The sequence below is a fragment of the Mirounga angustirostris genome, unplaced genomic scaffold (genome assembly GCF_029215605.1).
Source record: "Mirounga angustirostris isolate CCGP_5_RB_7025 unplaced genomic scaffold, mMirAng1.0.hap1 SCAF_14, whole genome shotgun sequence".
Lineage (NCBI taxonomy): Eukaryota > Metazoa > Chordata > Mammalia > Carnivora > Phocidae > Mirounga > Mirounga angustirostris.
The window spans coordinates 528732-551346 of NW_026991722.1; the positions used below are offsets into that span (position 1 = coordinate 528732).

The 22615-nt window shown below is 56.1% G+C and overlaps 1 protein-coding gene across 7 annotated transcripts in view; it reads right to left on the reverse strand.

The window, feature by feature from the left end:
- Positions 1-1874: 1874 nt before the first annotated feature.
- The window catches only part of CTDP1 (CTD phosphatase subunit 1), a 56803-nt gene continuing 36062 nt past the window's right edge, over positions 1875-22615 (reverse strand). For 4 of the 7 annotated variants that reach the window (XM_064577969.1, XM_064577966.1, XM_064577968.1 and 1 more), the window contains 2 exons: positions 11538-11683; positions 9808-11088 (listed from right to left, as the gene is read on the reverse strand). In XM_064577969.1, coding sequence (XP_064434039.1) covers positions 10659-11088; positions 11538-11683 — 576 coding nt within the window. In that variant the 3' untranslated portion in view covers positions 9808-10658. Of the gene's footprint in view, positions 3447-9807; positions 11089-11537; positions 11684-18254; positions 22550-22615 lie in introns of those variants that run through there. The other 3 variants (XM_064577967.1, XM_064577973.1, XM_064577971.1) reach the window with 3 other exon arrangements.

Sequence of the window (22615 nt, forward strand, 5' to 3'; positions counted from 1 at the left end):
CTTCTGTTTCCGTTTCGGGACTTGAAAGGTTTTCCACCTGGGTGGTACCTTCGAAAAAGAAAGCCTTACTTAAAAACCAGGCTGCAGCCTTGAACGCGAGCACACACGTGTGCAAACCCAGGCCAGCACGCAGCGGCCAGGCACTGGATGGCTGGGCTTTATGGAGACGTGATTCCCACGCCGCAAAGTGTGCCCTTCACGTGTACAACCGCGTGAGTCCCAGTGCGTCCAGCGTGTACAATCCCCCACAGCCTCCGCTGCTGCCGTGCAGGGACCAGGAGCCCAGGGGTCCCCACCCGGACACGTCCACAGCCGCCTGGCCCTGACTCCATGCCCCCTGCCGGACAGGGCCTGCAGACCGGCTAGGGGCACGGTTGTTCTGAAAACATGAAAAACTCAGGACATGGGATCCACTCATATTCACACAAAGTTTCAACATTCTCTTTCCCAAGGAAGAAACAAAAATTCCATTAAATTTCCAGGTTCAGGTTTTTCAGTGTTTGTAAATAAATGGCCTAAGTTATTACCTACTTGTACAGAGATTTCTTGTGGATTTGAGGAGTTCTCTCTTCAAATTCCCGATCACGTGTTTCCTTACAGCCCTTTTACGGACCGCGGAGCTCTCAGACTTGACGTGCAGAGAAGCAAGTCCGAGTCTCCTGTTAAAGCTTCTTATGGAGATGCACAGAAGACTCAAGACTAGTGTCTCCTGACCAGGCTGCACGGTCAGCGTCACCACCTGCAGCCCCCACTGCCCCTCTGCAGCAGGAGTGAGGGCCCCAAGCCCGACGGCTCTGCCCCGCACACTCCCCAGGGAGGGGCACTGGAGTCTGTTTAAAAGGTAGTTTTTGTGCATTTAGGGCACAGACACATGGTTAACAGTGACAAGAACACCAAAGGCCAGATGACCAGGGGCAGGCCATTGTGCGCACCACAGGCCCCGTTCCTGCCCAGCTGTCCCACAGGGCAGAGCCCCACTGCAGACGGCCATGCCCCACATGGACGCACCTGCTCCCGGGAATGCTGCCGGCCAAGGCAAGTCCCGGCGTCCAGAGGAAACCACCACCTGGCAGAAAATTAAGCAACCTGGGGCTGCTGGAGAATCCTGACCAGCATCATGGCTCCTGGCATGTTCTGTTCCTAGCAGCTGAACTCAAGACACCAGCTTTCTTCGGGACGGCAACTTGTAGACCCACGTGCTTTCCTGCTCAGTTGAGCTTCGTTGGGCCCCTGGTCTTCCCTTGCCAGACCACCTCCTTGTGTTTCCGAGGCCTTGGCCTTTCTTTCCTGCTAACACTGGTCCGGGTCTTTTCTTCAAATTCAACCACTCTCATTTTCCCGATGCTTACTGGGGCACTCGGGACACCGGGGCATCTGAGCACTGAGGAGCGGTCTCCCCGTCTCCCTCTGGGACCCACAGGAAAGGGCCCAACCAGCTGAGATGGACACAGCTTCTGTCCCCACCCTCCTGGGTGTGCAGAGCCCCCACAATGTCGTCCAGATGTGACAGCAACCAGCAGCCCAGGATCAGCCCGCCTTAGTTCAAACGCTTTTCACTGACAGTGAGCAATGCTGCAAGATATGGAATTAGCACTGAGGCCTTTTAGAAACGTGGCCTGAGGCATTTAAGGAGGAAATCTCCAGCTTCTTCCAATTCACAGCTGTGCTGGCTCCATTTCTGTGCTAACAGAGCGACCATCAGGGTCCTCCCCTTCTGAGCCCAGCTCCTGGAGACTTCTGTTATTGCTGCTGTAGAGCAGCAAATCTACGTAGCTACACTTACCTTCTGGAAAAGAACAAGGCAAGGGTGGTGCTTTGATTGTTGGACATCTGCCTTCCCGCCCACCCACCCCCACCTTCTCCCTCCCTGCCTGTCATCGGAAGTACGGATGGGATCTGAGCATCATGCCCCATTGTGTGAAGACCTACTGAGTACAACCAGGAGAGAAACAGCCCAAACTCCTGGAGGAGGATTCAGGTTCTTGATGATGCCTGAGTATCCAGTGAAAACCTAGAACCAGCCATACCTGAAGCTCCATCCATTGCTTCTCAGACAAGTGAGTAACACAGCAAGATAACCCCAGGGGAGCCGTGATTCTGTTACTTGCACTCAAAGAACATGCATAGCACACAGCCTTAACCTAACACATTACCTCTAATTCAGTAAGTAGTCTGGAAAACGGGGAGGAGAAAAGACTTGTGGGGCTACAGATCTACACTGAAAAAGGTATGCTAAACCAATGATGTCTTTAAGTAACACCTCAAACTGTTCTAGAGGCTCACAAACACATCCTGGGTCACCCACAACCCAAAGCCCAGCCGCCACCAACAGGAAGGGGCCGTCTCAGAGGGGCCATCAAGATGAATTTACCCATGGATGGCATGGACCAAGGGTTGCGCCCAGAGATCTCTGGACAAGGGAACTCGGAAACAGAGGCCCCTGGCCTCTCTACCAGCTCTCACCGGAGCTGCACGAACGCAAGGGGCCTGTGGGTCAGACCCGGGACCCCAGCGACAGGGATGATGCACGATCAAGCTGTCTGGGGGACAAGCTGTGTGATGAATCTTGTTCTCCAGCTTGTCAGCCAGGATCAGAGCTGCCTTGTTTTCTGGGGTATCTTGGATCCAATGCTCATCACCTGATAGCCACAAGTAACAGTGATCCTCTGCGTTCTTAATGCTTTGGTACAAGCTTCTGAGAAGCTCTCCACAAGTAATAAAAAGCCCAACCTCCACGGAACGGCCTAGAAGAGGAAGTTAGGTCTGTTTGCCCGGCGATGGGCCCGGAGCGCAGTGTTCTCTGGCCCACAGGCTGCTGGGCAGGCAGGGCACTCGGGGCGGGGGCTGCTCCTGCCACAGCACACCACGGAACGGGCTTACAAAAAGGAGTTTTATTAAATGAAAGAGAAATCTGCTCGGTGGGTCAAATGCGAAATAGATATACAAAAACTTTACATCTGTGTCCTGGAGGAGAGCCCCGCACGCACGCCCGCCCGCTGCCCGGCCCCCATCGGGCTGCCCCGGCTGCCGCCCCGCGTCCTGCACGCCCGCTCCGAACCAGGCTGCGCAGGGCGCAGCGACATCTTTGGCACTCCGCCTCCCGGGACACTGTCCCTTAGAAAAGTAGACTTTCCGTAGTAAAACCTCTAAAAACACCTATTTCTGCAAAATTATGTGTTTCTGTATGTGGAGCTCTGCAAATATACACATCTTTCTGGAAAAAAGGAAACATCCGAGGGCCCGCGTGGCCTGGAGCCCTCCGGGGACAGAGCGCCAAGCACACGTCGGCCCTGCGCCCTGCAGGTCACATGAGGTCGTTGAGCTCCGCCTCGAGCGCTGCGGCCATCTCGTCCGCCTCCGAGCTGCTGCCCTCCTCGTCCTCCCCGCTCGACTCCCCGCTGGACGCACTGCCGGCGTCCTCCTCGGGCAGCTTCCGCTTGTGGCCCCTGCGAGACAGACGCAGACCGTGAGACGCACGCGCCGGGAGCGGGCACGCACGGGCACCAGCACCAGCCTCCACGCGCCCCAGCATGCACACACATATGCACCCCGCAGGAATGCACCGGCACGCATGGCACCAGCATGCACACACCCCCAGCACCAGCCTCCACACGCCCCAGCACGCACATGTGCCTGCACCGTAGGCTGCAAGCACCCAGTGGCACGCACACGCGCAGTGCATCCCTGTCCTTTGCCAAACACCACTGCAAGACGCTGTCCTAGTTTCAGTGCGAGAACCAGTCGGAGCCGATGGTCCAAGACCACAGGGCCAGCTGACCCCGGAGCATGGCACTCGCTCTCTACGCCCCGTGCCGCCAGGCCCCGCATTCAGAAGCGGCCTCGCAGCGACAGTCGGTTGGTTGTACACGAGGGCGTCAAGGGCAGGTGACAGAACACCTATCACCCTAGAGGACACGGGGAGAGGACAAGGGCTGGATGCCATGAGCGCGGAAGGTGTGACTGAGGACCGATGGGGGACCGGAGGGCACGCTCCTGCCTTCTTCCTGGAGCTCCAAGAACCACCAGACGTGAACCAACATGCAGAGCGCCAACAGAGAGCCTGGTCTGTCAGAGGAACCACTATGCCACCTCAAGATGAGGAAGCCAAGGCACATCCCAAGTGATCACACGGGGCCAGGGCACGGTCCACTGCCTCCAAACTCCCCTTTCCCGAGGCGGCATCAACACAAATTACCCTGATCACAGGCTGAAGCGCATGAGAAGTCTTTGTTTGGCAAAGTCACAAACATGAGGTCGGAAGACTATCTGCAAGACTAGGACACATGTGACCTAAGACCTGTAAGACAGAAAAGCTTTGCAAACTGGTAAGACAATAAATAACCTGTGAGAAACACTCCCAAATCAGAAAACAGCAACTGACAGAAGAATAAACTCAAAATGGACGGAAACCCTGAAAAGGACGAAGGAAATACAAGTGAGGCATCCGTGTGACGGCTCAGGCTGGCGACAGTGTGAGGGGCTCAGCTTCCGTGGCCGCGGTGCAGGGCTACATGGCAGGTGCCAGGTGTCCATCTGCAGGACTGGAACCCCTGGTCGGGCCCAAACCAGGCACACGTGCAGCCTGAGGACACACTGTCAGGTAACTCAGCAAAGGCTTAATTTTGGATTTGCAAGATATCCTGAAACAAAAGATTTTTTAAAGAGGATTTTATTGATTTTAGAGTGTGCATGTGCACGTGCAAGCCAGGGGGAGAGAGAGGGACAAGCCAACTCTGCGTGGAGTCTGAACCAGGGCTCGATCCCACGGCCCCGAGATCACGACGTGAGCCGAAATCAAGAGTCAGTTGCCCAAGCACCCCAAAACAAAAGCTATTTTTAAGCACAGTTACTAGGAGGCCACTCAGATGACTGTCCATTTGTTGAGTGGTGAAGAAGCTGTATTTAGAAATGACACACAAACACAACAGTTAATCTGCTTACGTAAAAACGACAAGTGCCCATCTAATTACCGTAAGAGGGTGTTTTTATTGTTCATACTACTGATAACAACCCCAGTAAAAACAGCGTCCCATGGTGCACTGCCCAGGAAAGTGTGTGTGGGCCCCAGGCCCCCAGACCTACAGTGTAGGAACACGGCTTAGCTGCTGCTGAGTGGCAGAGGTTTATCAAAAATGCCAGTGATTTTGAGAAAACCTGAGAAAACACTGGCTGTACCCTGTCCTCTGGGCACCCGGCCTCAGGCCTGTAGCTGAAGCGCACGCAGGGGGAACGTGAAGGCTCGCACTGTGTGCACACACTGTCAAAGCCGTTCTGGGGTGCCCTCTGGTTTGCACAGTGGCCCGGTGTCAGGAAGTGACAAACACCACCAACCTCCCTTGCCTCCTCCTACAAATGGTCTGCTCTTCTTGGAGAGCCCGGCCCCCATCCAGATTCCCTTTCATCCTTGTGAGAGCCAGAGGCAAAAAAGCAAAGACAGACAGTTCCTGTGGTCGGGGACGAAGGCCCCCAAGTCCAGGAAAAAGCCAAACCCACTGCTGTGAGGACGCGGATCAGGAACCTGCGGAAGCGCCTCGGACAACCCCCCAGGCAGAGGCAGGGGGTGTGTGCTGGTGGGGACCTGGGGTAGCAGAGATAGAGGTCAGGGGACAGCAGGGACCCTCGAGGGCAAGACCAGGCCAGGGGAAAGCTACAGACTGCTCGAAGAGTTATCTTTCAAAACAGTCATCTTACAACGATGATTATTTGTGATAAAATCTTTTGTGAAAACTTTTTTTTTTTTTAAAGATTTTATTTGAGAGTGAGACAGCGAGAGAGAGAGAGAGAGAGAGAGAGAAAGAGAAAGAGAGCACACGCGTATAAGCAGAGGGAGGGGCAGGGGAAGAGGGAGAAGCAGGCTCCCCGCAGAGCAGGGAGCCCGATGCAGGGCTTGATCCCAGGACCCTGGGACCATGACCTGAGCCGAAGGCAGACGCTTCTCGGACTAAGTGAGCCCCCAAGGTGTCCCCTGTGAACCTTTCACCTGCACTTGGGAGAACGTCTAGGGCAGAGGCGCCCAGTCCTGTTGCTTGTGTATGGCCCACACCTGGCTAGGGCTCGCTGCACAGATGCCCTTCGTATTCCCAGACAACGGGTGATAATGCTGTTCTGGGTCCTGGCTGCATGGGGCGAGGTGTCTTGTAATCTTCATAAAAAGCCCGTGGGGGAGGGTGTCATTGTTCCCGTCTATAGCTGAGGAGACCACGAACCAGACAGAGGCAAGCTGACAGCCACATCCTTGGGGGGCTGGACCCCACACTGTCCCACGCAGGGTGGTGCTGTGTGCCTCTTAGAAATGACTGACTTGACTGCAACAGGGTCGTCTCGTGTGCGAAAGGGACAGAAGGAGAGACGACATGGCGTGAGCAGCCCCATGTCGGGGTGGTCGTGCCAGGCACTCCCACGGGAGCCAAGTGCATGGCTCAAGATCAGGGAGAAACGGCCGGTGGCCCAGGGGGCAATGCCACGTGCTGAGCCTTTCCGAGACAAAGTATAAAAAGAGAGGGACTAAGAAGGGCAAACCTTTTGGTTAAATAACGTGTGGAAGATAATATTTCTATACACAGCATGACTGGATTGTAGTAATTAAAAATTATCTCGGGGCACCTGGGGGGCTGGGTTGAGTGACTGACTCTTGATTTCGGGGCAGTTTGTGATCTCAGGGTCGTGGGACTGAGCCCCAGGTCGGGCTCTGTGCTCAGCGGGGAGTGTGCTGGAGGTTCTCCCTCTCCCTCTGCGCCTACCGCCCCCTCTAAAAAATTATCTCAAATATTGGGACCAGGCCTGCAGGTCATGGTTAATAAAAGCCTGTCAATGATACCAACCTCATCCCCCTGAGCACAACACACACAGTATTTGTATTTTGTTGTTACAACCAATGCACAGCTGCACAGAAATGCTCACGGACTTAAATCTGGAGGAAATGTAAAGCTTGGAAAACCCTCTAAGAGCGTGGAATCCAGCAAGAACATGACAGCAGCATCAGTATGTGTACGTTTCCTCCTCGATGGTGCAGCTTCTGAACGCACTGCTGTTCCCACGTAGGCGCCTCAAGGGTGCGGCCCACTGCGCACACGACGGTTTCTACGTCTAACCAACGACCGTCCGACAGTCTCCACAAAGCATGTGTTTTCAACTGGCCGCTTAAAGCAGCTTGTTTCTTGGCAGAGACCAAGCAGCTGCACTTGGCGAGGTCACCGTCTCGGCTAACAAACCTGGCTGGTGCACGTGCGTGCGCGTGTGCGGGCCGGCCAGGTCTGGCTTCTGCAGGGACGGCCACGCCCGACGCAGCTCCCTTCTCAGACACGCGCACGGCGTGAAGTAAGCGTGGGCACGGTGGGCGTCTTCTCTTCCATGAGGATTTCGAGCCCACGACCACCACCCTGATGCCGGAGCCGCACTGCCCAGGACCAGGAGGAGGGAGTCCTCCCGAGCTGCTCCTTCTCACGACGGTGTGGGCCGTTGTGGGCGGGCCGGCGTGCCCCACAGGCGTGGGGGGGGACCGAGTGGCCGTCTGTCCGCCTCCTGCCTCTCGGCCCTTGCCATGACTGACGGCGGGCGTCCAGCCTCCAAGTGCCGCTGAGCCGCCGCCTCCCTTCCCGCTGCTCACCCTTAAGAAGCACGAAGGCTGTCTGCCCTTGGACTGCCCAACCCGCTCACACTGGTCATGCTCGAGGGTCGTGCGGTTTCGACCCCGTTCGTCTTCACTGCCTCCTTCTGCACTCAGCGGGCCGACCCACCGAGACGCTGCAGGACGGGCTCCGGGACTTCCTTCCCCAGTGGCTGCCGCGGGCTCCTCACACGGACCCACGTCACGCCGTCAGGATGGATGGCGGACTGACCCGGGTCTCCCCTGGTCAGAAACAGGTACGGACCCGTCCGTCCGCTCAGGGCCTGCCTTTCCTTCCCGCGCTTCTGTCACTCGTGGTGTTATCTACACATGCCACTCGCCGTTAGAACCCGGGATCTTCTCTCTCACACAGGAGCTGACGGAAGGGAAGAAAACGCGCACACTTACAACGCGTCACGCGAACCTTCTCATTTACCGCTTCTTCCGAAGTATCTCGTGCCTACTGCCTGTGTGATCACTGGCAACACCCAGCTGTCCCTACCACAGGCCCCAGAGACAACACGTCATCTTCTACACCTACTCCTGATACCAGTTAAACGAAGAGATAAGACTAAATTCACGCTGCCCGATAATTACACAGCGCTCTTTGCATGACTCTGGTCTCTGGGTCCCTGGCTTTCGGACCGAAGAGCTCCCTTCAGGATTTCTCGTTTCTGACAGGGTTCTGCCTGGTTGAGGCTTTTTCCTCCAACACCTGGGCATGCCGCGGCCTCGGACAAGAAGCTGGCTGCCGGTCCTGCAGGCGCTCTTGGCAGTGCCGTCCAGTTGTCCGCATGTGCTCTGTCTCTGGCTGTCAGCACTTTTACCACAACGTGTCTGGGCACGGATCTCTGCTGACCCTGCTTGGAGTCTGTCGGGCTCGGGACGCGTGAGAAGGCCTTCCATCCATCTGGGGGGATTTCGGCCCTTCCCCTCCATGCCCCCCGCCGGCTCCCACTGTGGGCACGCGCTGCTCTGCTAGTTCTTTCTTCCGAGGCTGAGCTCGACCCTCGGGCCCCTGGAGAACGTTCATTTCCCTGCTGCACTTGGCCACGCCGTCCACCTACTTGCTCTCGCCCCCCCGCGCAGCTCTCTCGGTGCCGGGGGCGCACTCACGGTGGCCGCGCTCACCGGCAGCTTCTCTGGCCCGTGTCTTCCCTGTGAGTGGAAGCAGGCGTTGTGGCTCCTGTCCTGTGGCGGCTGGGTCTGGCCTCTCCCCCAGCCAGAGTGGCTGCCGCATGCCGTGACCGGCCGGGCTGTTCGGGCACGTGAAGAGCCTGCCGAGCACTCTGGCTACGCAGACACTCGTGTGGAAAGCGGGCCCTGCATTCCCACTGTCGCTCACTTCCACGTCTAGTCCCCGTGAACAAGAACAAAATACAACCAGAAACGCACATCTGCCAGTTTCTCTGGTACAGAAAGAAGCGAGGTCTGCAAACCTAAGTCACCCGCCTTGGCTGACAGGGAACCATGTGCCTGACTCTGCTGCAGTCAAGGGTCACAGCCGTGGGGCACACCCAGAAACCCCGAGCTCCCGCCACGGCCACACGTACGAAGTTCAGGAGAAGCAGATGAAGGCAGGTGGGAAGGAGCCCTGTGAGTGTTCCAGGCTCAGAGACGAGTGGAAGCCGGCTCGTAGGAGGTGAGAGAGTGCGTCCCACACAGAAAGCGGAGTCTGAGCAAAGTCTGGGAATGCCGGGTTCTCACGGTCAGAGGTGTGGCTCCCAGAACGGCGGGCGCCTGTTGGGGGCTCAGCCCCCAACCCCCACCGTCACACGTTGGAGGATTTCAAGCTTGTTTGCCATGTTCAGATGCTCTCCACGGGACCAGGAGAAACTTCCAAGCTGGAAGTTGGACTTCTACTCCCTGTGCCGGCTGACCACGGAGACGCAGGAAACCTAGCGCGCTAGGACTAAAACCACGTTGCCCCACGGGCCTCCAGTGCAGAAGGCCGGCACCCAAACCACATCAAAGCAAAGTCTCTTTCCAACAAGCCCTGGTGCCTGTCGTTTGTGGGCACGCGAACCAGCAAAAACGAAAAAACAAAACAGGATGTGCACTCTGGGGCTCGGTGGTGCACGGGGCTCAGTATATGCTGAGCGCCTGCAGCCCCCGCCCCTTGAGGAGAGGACGCTCCCGGTGGGCTCCGGCCAGGCCTGAATCTTCGTGAAAAATGCCTCAATTTCTTTTTTACTCGACAGAAAAAACAAGAGCAGGATCAGAGCATGCTACAAATCAGCAAGAAGACGTCATGAACCATGGGCACCAGCCGGCACCTCCACACTTGGGTTCTCAGAGCGGGTGAGAGGCTGGCTCCTCAGAGACCCCAGTGGGACCCCTGCACAGAGACGAAGACACAGCCCAGCACAGCGATCGTACAAGGCTTATCATCACCCAACGCGGAATTTTAAAACAACCAGTTCCTAAAACAACCGAACAGCGTTTCACACTCCGCTCCGCTGCATGCCTTGATGGGCGGGACAGCGAGAGCACCGTGAGAAGTGGCTCCGTCTTCCCGCAGCGCAGCCCGGCTGCAGGTCCGTTTCCCTTCTCGGAGTAAACTACACGCGGAACCACCAATCTCTGCGCCCTCTCTCCGGTCGCTGCTAGAATTTCTGGCCCAATCCTGTTTTGTAACTGGACTGTTCACGTAAACTCTTTTGAGCTGTTTATTCACCTACAGAATGTCTTAGGGTCGGACCAGATGGGGTGTGAACAGACTCAGTGGGTAAGGAAAAGAGCCCCCACATGGAGGGAGATCCCAGTTACAAGGCGAGCACACGCGTGTGTGGTCCGTACCGGCCCCGATTCACTGGCTGACCTGCAGCGACCCTGAGGTGGCGCCACCAACACCATTTCAGAAGAGGAAACTGAGGCACGGGAGGTTCGAGGGTTTGCCCACTGCTGTGTGGCTGGAAGGAGGCTCTTGGGGCGTGTGTCTGCTCGCTTCTCATCACGGGGGGTCGGCAGGGGCTGGGGTGGTCCTGCTGAAGAACCCCTGGCCTCGCGTGAGCAGCGGGCTCTGACGCACAGCGCGCAAACACTGCACGGCTCAGGGCCGGATGGAGACGGCGGGACAGCGGGAAGCAGGGGAGAGCGGCCCTGCCCACGGCAGACAGCCCGCACCACCGCCAACACTGCGTGCAGAGCTGGAGCAACACTGGAGCAACGCTGTCTGAATTCCGAGGGCCACGGTGCCCTCCCGGACCACTGATTCCCCTCCGCTGTCCAGCCAGCGTGGGCAAAGCCAAGAAGGCAGTTCCTGATGTGCAAAGTCTGTCTGCCTTCCACACACGTTGTCCCAGGAAGCTTCTGGAAGATGCACCCACTCCACCAAATGAGAGAACAAACATGGTGCTGGAGCCGTGGAGCAGTGAGCCAGTCCCGGCAGGCAGCAGGGCCGGACGGGGAGGCTCAGGGACGCTCGGGGACAGCAGCTCTGGCTTTGGGCCACACTGAACTGAGGTGCTGGGGTGGGAAGACTTGGAAAGAGGCAGAAAAGAAGGAAGTTGAGCAAAGAGCACATGAGGTGGTAAGCGAATCCGAGTGAGGCAAGAAGATGCTTCAGAGGAGACTCCTAGCACACCCCTCGGTCCAGCCCAGGACTCGGTCACACCGTCAGCGCTGGCCGGGAGGCTGCCGTGGCCAGAGTGCACACCACCCACCGACGGGCCGCGGAGCAAGGGCCGGGCTCGCGGAAAGGCGGGAGCTGACCACAACGCGCTGGCCACGGTGCCGCCTGCTCTCTGCCGCCCCCTGCTGGCGACCGCCGGTCCTGCAGGTGTTCCTACCAACCACACACAGGAAGCACTTTCCCAAGGGGAGGAAATGAGATCTCCACCAGGCGTAACTGAAACCACAAAGACTGTTCTGTGATTGCATCTCACCTACAGACTCCATGGGGCCTGCCCCCCGCCCCAGCCCACCTCACCTGGGCCCCCGGCTGCCTGCGGTGGTCCTCCCGCTGCACGGCGTGGCCTCCAGCGTGGCCTCCGGCGTGGCCTGGGGCTCCCGGGGTGGGGGCCTCTTCTTCTCGCTGTCGCTGTCGTCACTGCCCTCTCCTAGGATGTCGTCCACCTGGCAGAGGGTGAGAGTCAGTGTGGGAACGCATCCACCTCCCATCCCAAGTCCCTTGGCCCCCGCCCACACCCAGCCACACACACACACACACGCTTTTGGTGGACGGGCTGCACGTCCAGCCCCACGCTGGGCTGAGTCCCTGGGTCTGCAGATGCACAGCACCAAGGGGCACCGAGCAGGTGCACGAGGAGGGCGAGGGAAAGCTGAGAAGGCCCAGGCCGCCCCTCCTGGGATCCCAGGACCCCATGTGTGACCCTGGTGCAGGTCATGGGGACATCCGGGCAGTCATCTCTTGGCGGCATGATTCTAACGGGCGTTTTCTCGCTAGTGCGTGAATGAACTTTACGGTGAAGAATTAGAGGATTCTGTTCAAATGCTCATGATCAATGAGCCACACAGAACGACTGCTTTCCAGGAAGCGCTCTGGAGTCTTGGGGTGGGGGCAGCTGCTGCCGGTGGGGTCCCCAGCTGTGCCCGGGGGCGCTTGCTCTCTCCCACAGGCCCCAGGCCAAACCATTCACGGACATGCCAAGTGAGGGTGATGGGAACTCATAGGCAAGGGCCCTAGAATCGGCCCTCGCTGCTCCCTTAGAGCCCGGGGCAGGTCTGCTTCCAGACGCCAGGCCCCCAGGGACGCCCGACAGGGGAGGCTCCAGTGGCTCTCCCACCAGCATGGCTTGGCCGGGCTGCCCAGGCCAAGGGGGATGAAGGCTGCCTCCTAACACCTGTTCAGTCAGAAGGAGCTGTTCCGTCAGATTTGGGGTGGGCCTGGAGACAGAAGACAGGGTGAGGGTCGGCCTTCCACCTGTCTGACCTCGGTCTCCATGCCTTTCTCTCAAATTCTCCCTGGTCTTCTAACAAAGACACTGGATAATGAAAGAGATCAGGTGGAAAGGAGAAAATAAGGAACAGGAGGTTACCCACTGCACCAGGACAGAACTGTCCCGCCAACTGCTTTGGATTTCTGAGCACCTCCAATGACATTTTTGGAACACTGCTGCTTTCTCAAGAGGTCAACTGAAATTGTAATCTTTCTTTGTTCTGACTTGCTATGTGACGGAAACACTGTATGGCCCCCATCGGCGGGTGGGCTGGGGGCCCCGCAGGGCTGCAGAGCCAGCCCTTCCTGGGGGCGTGGGTGGTCAGGGTGGCCAAGCCCGGAGGGCAGACAGACGTTCACAGAGTAACTCCCAGGCTCAGAAGTTCGGCTTCAAGGCCTCTGTAACTTCCCCAAATGTATGCACGCCTGAGAAGTGCCAACACGTTTCAGGATGTTAACATCAACTTATTAAAAAAGGTGCAAAGTGGAATGCAAAGATGACCACTCTAACAAGTGCATCGCTTGAGTCCCAGGGACCACACTTCAGAGCTGAAGGTGCTTTTTCCCCTCAAAACATATATACAAAAAAGCAAACAATGATGTCAAAAATCCTGTAAGTCAACATAGTTACGTCTTTATGACCTCAAAGTGGATCATTACGTAACAAGGTTATCTGATGTATAAAACAGTAAGAAATGTATTTATTGGTCTCTGTCCCTCTGTCCTGACACGGAGCTCCTGAGCCCCTTGCACTTTCCAGACAGACAGCGGCATCTCTTTTTCTAATGAGGCAACTCTAGGTGGGCTCTGGACGGGGCTGGTCACCGGAGACCGGCCAGAGTGAAGCCTGGAGCCTGCAGCCCCACCCCCACCCTCCAGGCCTCGGGGAGCTTCCACATCCTGGCAGGTGGCCCACCCCAACTCCACGGGGACAGCAGCCCCTACACTCGGGACCCTGTGCACCGCACCCTGTGTGGCTCTTCGCCTGGCTGTTCATCTGCGTCTGTCATGCTCTTCATTACGTAATAAGCCGCTAAAAAGTGCGGGAGCAGCTCTGGCAAAGGATGGAGCCCCAGGAGCGGGCTGTGGGAACCCCGAGTCTCAGCTGGTTGGTCACCCGTGGGGGTGCCAAGCCCGCACCGCCCCCCCCCCCCCCCCGTGTGACTGGCATCTGACGAGGGGGAGCGTGTGGAGGCTGGCGGTGTCAGCGCTGCTCGCTGTGACCCCTACACATCTGGGCGAGAACAGATGCGTGTGTCGACCCATTTCCCAACACGAACTTAAGACAACAGCCACCAGGTGTGAGGGCACCGTTTTCCCAACTGCCAGGCCACGCTCTGCGGGGAAGCCGGGCCGGCTGCAGCCAAGGTGAAAGCTGTCTGTGGGAACCCTGCTCACAGCGGCTTTCAGGCGTTTTGAACTTGGAACTACAGGGATATTATGGCTATTTAAATGTTAGATTTAGAAAATCCATTAGTTCAGAAAGACCAGGTTTTCAGCTTATTCCAGAAAACACAAAAAGGAAGAAAGGCAGTCAGATGTACTTAACTCACAAAAACGGACTTCTTCCCATGGACAACTGGGTGGTGTCCCCTAAGGAAGCTCCCGGCAAGGCTGGCCAGCTGCAGCCCCTCCCTACAACGGGCCAAGTGCATGCCCTCCTGCCCCGCCCCGCCAGCCCCTCAGCGCATTCAGGGACAGGGACGCGCACTCCTCGCCTCCCCAGCATCGGGCACCTCCACGGGGCCCATGAGCTTCTCTGCATGGACCGCGAGGGCTCTGATGGATTAAGGGGAGGTCCTAACCCAGAGCAGCTTCAACCCGAGACCATCAGTCGCTGCCACACTGACCTCAGTGAGAATATGGAAACGGCGACAGCTATGTCAATAAACCAATCATCATGTCACTATAAAATCTTTACACACAGGGTTTGCTCCTAAGCTAAATACATTTAATAGAAAGCACAGAGTTAATTCTAAGAATTTAGCGCATTCACACTTCACCATTATGTTTAATTGATTGTATTTACTCTATGTTGATGAGCAAACCTCCTATTAGAATATTCTATTAAATTTTCCTCTAAAAATACTTCAGGCCTTTAACTCTGCATCACGCCTTTTCAAGAGAAAAAAAAAGAATTAAAAAAATCAGTTATTTTAAACGTAACGACCAAAGTACACAATCACAGCCTCTCGGAGACCGCGAAGTGACCCGTTAAGTGTTGGCACTGTCTCCGAGTAGGAGCCCGGTCGCTTCTCGAGTCGGCGGACAGCTAACCCAAGTGCGTGTTCATTCTGCCAGCTGATTGGAAGATTCAGAAAAACACTGTGCGCAGCCCAACTAAAATCGTGACTACACATTAAAATCTGGCCGTATCTAAATTATGCTTACACTTGCTCTTCCTCATTCTGCTTTACTCATATAAAAGGATCTGTTTCAGAACAAAAGACATCTTTCCAGGGCTTTCTTTTACACAAAGGTAACTGGGCTTTTTAAAAAACAGTAACATGTAACGAACTATTTATTTCATAAATACTATTTAAAAGATGCTAGGGTAAAAACTTTAGAATCTTAAAAATCTAAAAGCAAGTATATGAAGAGAAAAACAAAATTCATTTTATACTGAATTAACGACTGAACTCTCAAAGGGCCAACACGGATTACACTGAATGCACTGGAAAACATTCCCATCCCTCACTCGGAAGACGCAGGACCACGGGGATTACGGACTCCTCACGGCCTGTCTGCAGAGAAATAAGGCAGCCAAGCGGAGAGTCGTGAGAGAGGGAACAGAAACATGTCCCGGGCTGGAAAAGCAAACTTCCCAGTCACTCCCTATAACAGGCGACCTTCTCTCTTGATAAAACTGGAAATGTGTTTAGACACTTTAGAGATTACTTTCTCCAAGGAGGATGCAGAAAAAAGGGGACCGAGGCGGTGCTGCCCAAGTCCACCTGGACCTGTAAACTCGAAACAGACAAGGCTGAGAGAAAACCTGCCGTTCCCTCTGCCACAGCGTCCTGGAAGCCTGCAGGCAGCAAGAAACGCCCGGGCAACACTGGTGGCCGTGGCTTCAGGCCATCGGCGGGCTCGCCACAGTTCCTTCAGCCGTGGCCCCCTGTACAGACTGACCTGGCCGAGCCTGCAGGACAGACACTCCAGGAAACGAGAAATAAATTCGGACATGTGTCCCCATGTCACTCTCCTACTATTAAAATGCTGTTTTCCACAAATTATCTTCAATCTCAAGTGATTTTTCTAAAGGCTAATATATGTTAGTCGTCTCACGATATCCGGAAAGTTCATGACCTTGTTTACGGAGCTGCCTGCTTCCTGATGCAACACAACACCGTGCTAAGACACAAGAATTCTCACGGTGGCTTTTTGGTGAAATAACTTTGGGAAGCCTGCTGACCCATGTAAATCCCTGAATGTCACAAACGTATCTGTTGGTCCACGAGTACCTGCTCCAAACAGAAGCGTATGAACAGAAGGGTCACTTGGCAAAGTTACAGAGGCGTCCCTGCCCAATGTCCGTGCCTGATTCCAGTCCAAGGAAGAAAGTCCACTTGGCGAGACCACGAGGCTGCTCAGGCTGGACACATATAAATGAGATTGCACGGCAAGCCTGACCGCTGAAAGGGCTGAAGACACAAAGGAAAACATTCAGGCTGCCATGAAAACAAGCAATTAAACCTTTGCAAGCGCTTACTGCTCATAAAATGTGCACAGAACGCCTAGGATTAGAGACTTCTGTGACCTAGCCTCAAATAATTCTCTGAACGATCTCCAGCCATCTCTTCTGTGCACGTGCCTGCCAATGAACACCGAGTCCTGCCATGCGCGCTGTCCCTGCGTCCCTGACTGGGAGGCGTCCTCTCTGAGCACACACACAAGGGCTCCCGGCGCTCTGTGGGGCCCTCCTCAAATGCAAGCCTTCTCCACACAGCCTGCTGTGGGGCCAAGAGGAGACACAGGACATGGACAACGTCACTCTGCTTTACAAAATTCTACGACTGGCCAGACTGGTCTGTAGCATCAGAAACCAGTAAATTTATGCCTTTGACCAAGTTCTGGGGGTTTTCAGCCATCATTCCTCCAAGTATCTGTCCCACACCAATGTCCTCCCCATCTTGGGAATTCCGACGACACACATGTGATGGCTCTGACAGTGACCGGACGTCCCGCCGCTCTGACCACCGCCCCCGATCTGTTTTCCGGCTTGTCTTCAGGGTGGTTTCGGCAGCCCTGTTCGTGGGCTCTTTCCTCTTCGCCTCCACTCGATCAGGGGCGTGTCCGGCGAGCGTCAGGGACTTTGCTTAGCACGTGCCTTTCTCAGTTCTGAAATTCCCGTTGCTTGTTCTCCATCGCGTGTGTTCCCCACAAGGCTGCGTGCCTCTGCCCAGGGAGCACGGCGCCGAGCCTCTCTGCAAGGGCTGGTCTCAGAACCCCGATGTCCGGGCTGGCTGGGGTGGGCGTCTGCTGCCGCTCACTCAGACTGGGCCTGGACAGCTCCAACAGGACATCCTCTTAGAGTCTCTGGAGAACACGGGTCTGTGTTAACAGGCGACCAGCCTGGTGAGGGAGGGTAAGACAGAGTTCTGCCTCCTTCTGTGGACTGCGACGTGAATTTTATGCCTTTGTGATGCTGTTCCGTGGCCTCTTTGGATCTCACTGGGAGGTGAGCCTGGGGCTCGGTCAGCTCCTACACAGAATTGGGGTGCTCCTCTCAGCCTCTGAGCTGTTGCACAGTATGGAATGGCCGGGGCTACCCACGGGGCAAACAGGTAGAGGAAGGTGCCTCCATACTCTCTGGGCCACAGACTCCTGTCCCCAGACCCTCTGCATTTGGTGCCTGCCCTAGAGCGGAGCTGGGGGAGAGATGCCCCTGCCTCCAAATCAGGGCAAGAGCTGGGGACACAGGAGGAAAAATGCCACAACACCCACTACCATGCTTGCTCTTCCCTGCTGCACCCATGCTGGCTTTCAGGAACCTCTTTGCTCCTTCTTGCTTTCTGAAATTTCAATTTTTGGTCCCCCCTTAAAGCAAGCTCTAGGCCCAACATGGCGCTCGGACTCCCCACCCTGATCAAGAACTGCATGCTCTACGGTCCGAGTGGGCCTCCTTTCTGTGTTCCATGGACTTCGGCTGCAGGTACAGGGGAGGCTGGGGGAGGCCATGGCGGGGGTTACCCACCTGGGCCAGCACGGGGGCTAGCGGTGGTTTGCTCTTCCTCCATCCGTGATGCTTCCCTGCACTTCTTCAGTGAGTGTGAGCAGCACCGCTCACTGGTTCTCTTCATTACTTACGGCTAACGCTTCACCTACTGACCTGACTCTACGCAAATCTTCTCTGAACACATTAAACCCTTCGCTTTCGGAACAGACTTGCATGTTTCGACTTGACGGGTGGCCTTCACTTTGGAGCCAGGACCCCCGCATCCCCCCACAAAAGTGCTCATCAGCCTCTGAACAAACACACTGAGAATTCCGTTCTGCACTGTTCTTGTGTCTGCCTACAATGGAGACACGCGTGCATAAACCTGATCCACGAGAACACCTCACTACAACAAAACAGACAACCTCTGACAAGTGACACCTTGTGAAAAACCACACACAAGGTCGAAGACTCCATTACTCCCAAGGATCATAATTTGGGCAAAGCATTACGAACATGTTAACAACAGTAACAACCCTGACCCATGAACACAAACTAAAACAGTGCCACAGACACACCTGTGTGCGCCCCCCCCCCCCCCCAAGCTGCGGTCCGTGTAGCTTCTGGAAGAAGCTTGCTTCGTCTCAACACGTTGAAGCCAAAAGAAAAGGTGCCTGTTTTATTCCGAATATAACTGCAAAACGGTATTTGCTGCCAGATGGGGCAGACCTGCCATCCGGGGTGGGAAAAGCAACTCTGTGAAGATTCTCCTGATGCACGAGTCCCGCACCGAGTGCAGCTTCGAAGCAAAAGGGAAAACGTGGGGGTGTGCGGCACCAGGCTGACATCACCCCCAGGCAGCTCCCCAGCATCGTGCGAGTCCTCCGAGAGCCAATCAAATGGATGAAACCCTGCGCGTGGACACTGGTGCGTGTGCATTTTGTGGACACTTCGGTCAGCTCGTGTGGGACCGCAGCTCTCCAGACAACAGCAGGCCCATGACGGAGCCCCACCTCCTCTCAAGAAAGGCATCACCGTACACAAGCAGGAACGAGGCGTGAGCTCACTATGCTTACACATGGTGCTCACTCGTCAGAAGCAAGCCTACAAACTCAACAAAACCAAAGCATCCGTACTACAAAATGAGGCTCGCCATCTCGTGCATGACAGAACCCGCCACTGAGCTCAAACTGCCCACGGTGTCACCACTTGTGTTTGAACCACAGCAAAGGGTGACCGCGGTCACGGAGTCTTGGCAAAAAGCTCTGCTTTGTGTGAATGACAAGACACAAAGTCAACTGGCACCAACAGGACTAAAAACAGAAATAATCACACTAGACGGCATATACAGCAGTCCCTCCCTATGCACGGGGTACGCTGCAGGACCCCAGGGGCTGCCTGAACCCTATACATACGTGTCTAGGATAAAGCTGAATCGACAGGGAAAGGTTACCAGTAACTAGCGGTGAAACACAACGTCACAGCGACACGTTGCTGGTAAGACGTGTGTGAACGTGGTCTCTCTCAGAGCACCGCACCTCCTCTCACCTCGCTGCTCCCGCTCTTCCTCCTCTGGGGGAGACACGAAGGGGGCGAAGGACGTCAGGCCACTACTGACCATCTGACCACGCGCCCAGAGGAGGACCCCCAGCCTCTGGAGCATGGCCTGCTGCAGGTACCCGAGCCTGCAGCAAGTGATCCCCTGGATAAGGGGGGCCACGCTGGCATTAGAACTCTTTGGAAACAGTCCACAGAAGATTCTGTCTCAGACCGTGGTTTGCAAGGATGGTCTGAGATGCCGGCACGATGCCTGGTGCATGACAAGGACGGAGAAGCCAGGGGCAGGCCCTGCAGTACCCAGAGTACCTCGTCACCAGTGAGACGCGCCTCCAGGGACTTGAGCTGAGCTGCGTTTACAGAGAACTCTGGCAGCAGGACAAAGCAGGGACAGAAACGAAGGGGACTGCGGCTGCTGGGGGCTGGGAGAGGCGTCCGGTCCCAGACAAAGGGCCTCTGACAGACACACTGTGGGACACCCTGTGGGACACCCTGGCTGTGGAGCACCTGTCGATGCGGACTGCAGCCCGTCGGAAGAGCCCCCCCTGGCGGATTCAATACAACTACAGGAGGCCTGGAGTGACTGCAGAGGTGAGCACAGGGGGCATCAGGACAGGGCAGAGGTGAGCACAGGGGGCATCAGGACAGGGCAGAGGTGAGCACAGGGGGCATCAGGACAGGGCAGAGGTGAGCACAGGGGGCATCAGGACAGGGCAGAGGTGAGCACTGGGGGGAATCAGGACAGGGCAGAGGTGGGTATGGGGACCTCCTGACATGACAAAGGTGAGTAATCTCACATTTCTCAATCCTATTTCCCAGGACCCTCCAACTACTGAACTGAGTGAGAGAACTGCCTGATACGTATACAGAATTATGCCAGGGGGCCTGTGGCAGATCCCACAATTCCTAGAACCTAACTGTATTAAAAACAAATGTTTTTGGCAGACAGACCACTGAAGGAACTCATACAAAACAGATTTTGTTATTCATTTGGATGTTCTTGATAAATCCAAGAAAAAAATGCAAAAAGCAGGCCACCTAAGTCAGGTCGCCAATCTGTACAAATTTCTACAGAAACCAGGACAACTCTGGAAAAGCAATCCACCCTGAATTATCTCAAAAGAACGAGGGCTGTTAGAAAATAAAACCAGTCCGACAATGTTGCTGGTGGAAACATGACCCTTTCTATCACAACCCACTCCAGTTTTTAGGAAGCTTCCTGGGATTCTCTCCAAAGCTTTCAGAATTTCCTGCAAGCCTCACCCTCCCTTCTACTCTAATGAAAGACCTCGGGGTCACTGCCTCGCAGACTAGGGTGCTCTCTGAAGCACGACTGTCGCACAGCTCCTCATCTCACAGTGTCTGCTCTCTCCTCCTGACCCAGAGCCGTGTGTGAGTGTGGCACGCCACGTGAGACTCAGCGAAGCAGACGCAGGACTGAGTGTCACTTCTCCAAGCTCGCGGAGCAAGGGCCCAAGACCAGTGTCCACTGAGGCAGCACGTCTGCTCTCCAGCAGTGCTCAGCGAGGCCGACGTGCGTCTCCCGCCACTTGGACAACGGTGCTTTAGGACCCTCTCTGGGCGTGGGCGTTTCAGAAGGGGACCGGGTGGCGACAGCATCTTCTGACACCTGGGTGTCCCTCCTGTCAGGGGCACACTCGGTTCAGGACATCCCCATGTGACCTGGCACGAAGCCGCTCTGAGACCACCCGCGGCCGCCGCGCCACCCGCTGACCACACGTAGCAGCCGGGGGCCCGGGACTGTCCCTCCAGTCTCAGCTGCTTGCGGTGGCTCTTGGGGACCTTTTCTGCTCCGGATGGAACTGCAGACAAGAGGGACCCCGTCGTACATGGGCTGGGCTGTGCACATTCGTTTCCCTGCTTCTCGGCTTCCGATTTCTAAACCGTGCAGTCTGTGGCCCACCGTGCTTCCCAAGAACTGGGAATCCAGTTAGAGAAGCAGGCGTAGAGGCTCGGCTCCGGCCGCCACCGGCCAGGGCGCCCAGCGTCAGTGCCCAAACGCAGCTGTGGTCTCCCTGGCAGGGCGCATGGGACTGGACCTCTGTTCTTGCCCCACTTACAGCACAGCCCAGTGCTTGCCGGTCTGAAGTCCAAGACTGCTCTTGCCCTCCACACCTCCTGCTGCCGAGGAGCCAGATGTAAGGCTTGAAGGCTAATTTTTATTTCTCAGAGTGACGGAAGGTGAGCACTTTTATTCTGCGGTAAGATTCCCACCCCTCTGACACGGAGTGAGTGCCACAATCACGTTGCCACCCAGCACTGGAGTGTCGCTGGGCGGCCAGGGGGACGGGGGAGGCAGGTGCCGGCGGACCCTCGGGGGTCAGCAACTCCCTTAGAGATAAACAAGTAGCACTGAGGAAATTTTCTTGGAGAAAACATTTTTATGAAACAAAAAACAGCACATATACCAGCTAATGTTCAAAAAAATGGCAAAGAGAGGAATTCAGCACATCTGCAAACAAAGTGTAACCGTCATCAGGTAAACCAGCATGTGAAGATGATAATCTGAGTTGCTGGTGAGATTCTGTGCTGAGCGTAACATTTTCCTGCTGCGGATGAAAATGAACTAAGAAACGTTTTGCTGGGTACGCATCTTCCCAGTGGTCGCCATGAACACAGAGCGTGGCGTGGTGCCGGAGCAGAGAGTGAGGCCGCCGAGGGGCTGGCCGGGAGTGCCAAGAAGGGGCCACGTGCACTTGGATGCGTGATGTGGTTTTCTGCACGGAAGCTGCACAACCACCTACAAATAAACGGAGACCCCCACAGGCAGGTGGGACCCTCTCTCAAGGGCGCTGGCCTAGGGCAGGGCGTGAGGGCCACAGGGCCTGGGGGCCGGCGGGACTCAGGATGGGCTGACGTGTGAACGTCGGTCATTTCTGAAGACGACCCAGGAGACAGACAACAGACTTACAAAATTATCTTAGTGCTGTTTGGTTCCGAAAGAAAAGCCCTACCATATCCAGTCTCCAGTTCAAAATAGACTCAGGCTCTATTACCCTTATTCCCACAATTAAGCATCTGAAAAAACAAAAACCCCACCGATGTGGCCTAAATCTATTTAGTGGTGTAACGGTAAGATCCTACAATGAATTGCTGGCCGTGACCCAGGCAGGTGGTCAGCAAGGGTCTCCCGCTGGGCCCTGCAGGCCACCAGCAGCCCCACCCGCCCGAGGCCGGGCCCTCGTCAACGACGGGGGCAAGCATTCGCCCGTCGGCCCCACCGGTGGGTCGCAGCCGGGCTTTCCAGCGTTGCCGATGCCCTGACGCGTCACTCAAGGCCGCTGCACATCTCTCGGTGGAAGCGTCCCTGGGAAACCAAGGGTGGTGCGTGAGCGCGGTCCGCGCCCTGCCCCCGGCGCGCTGGCGCCCGCGG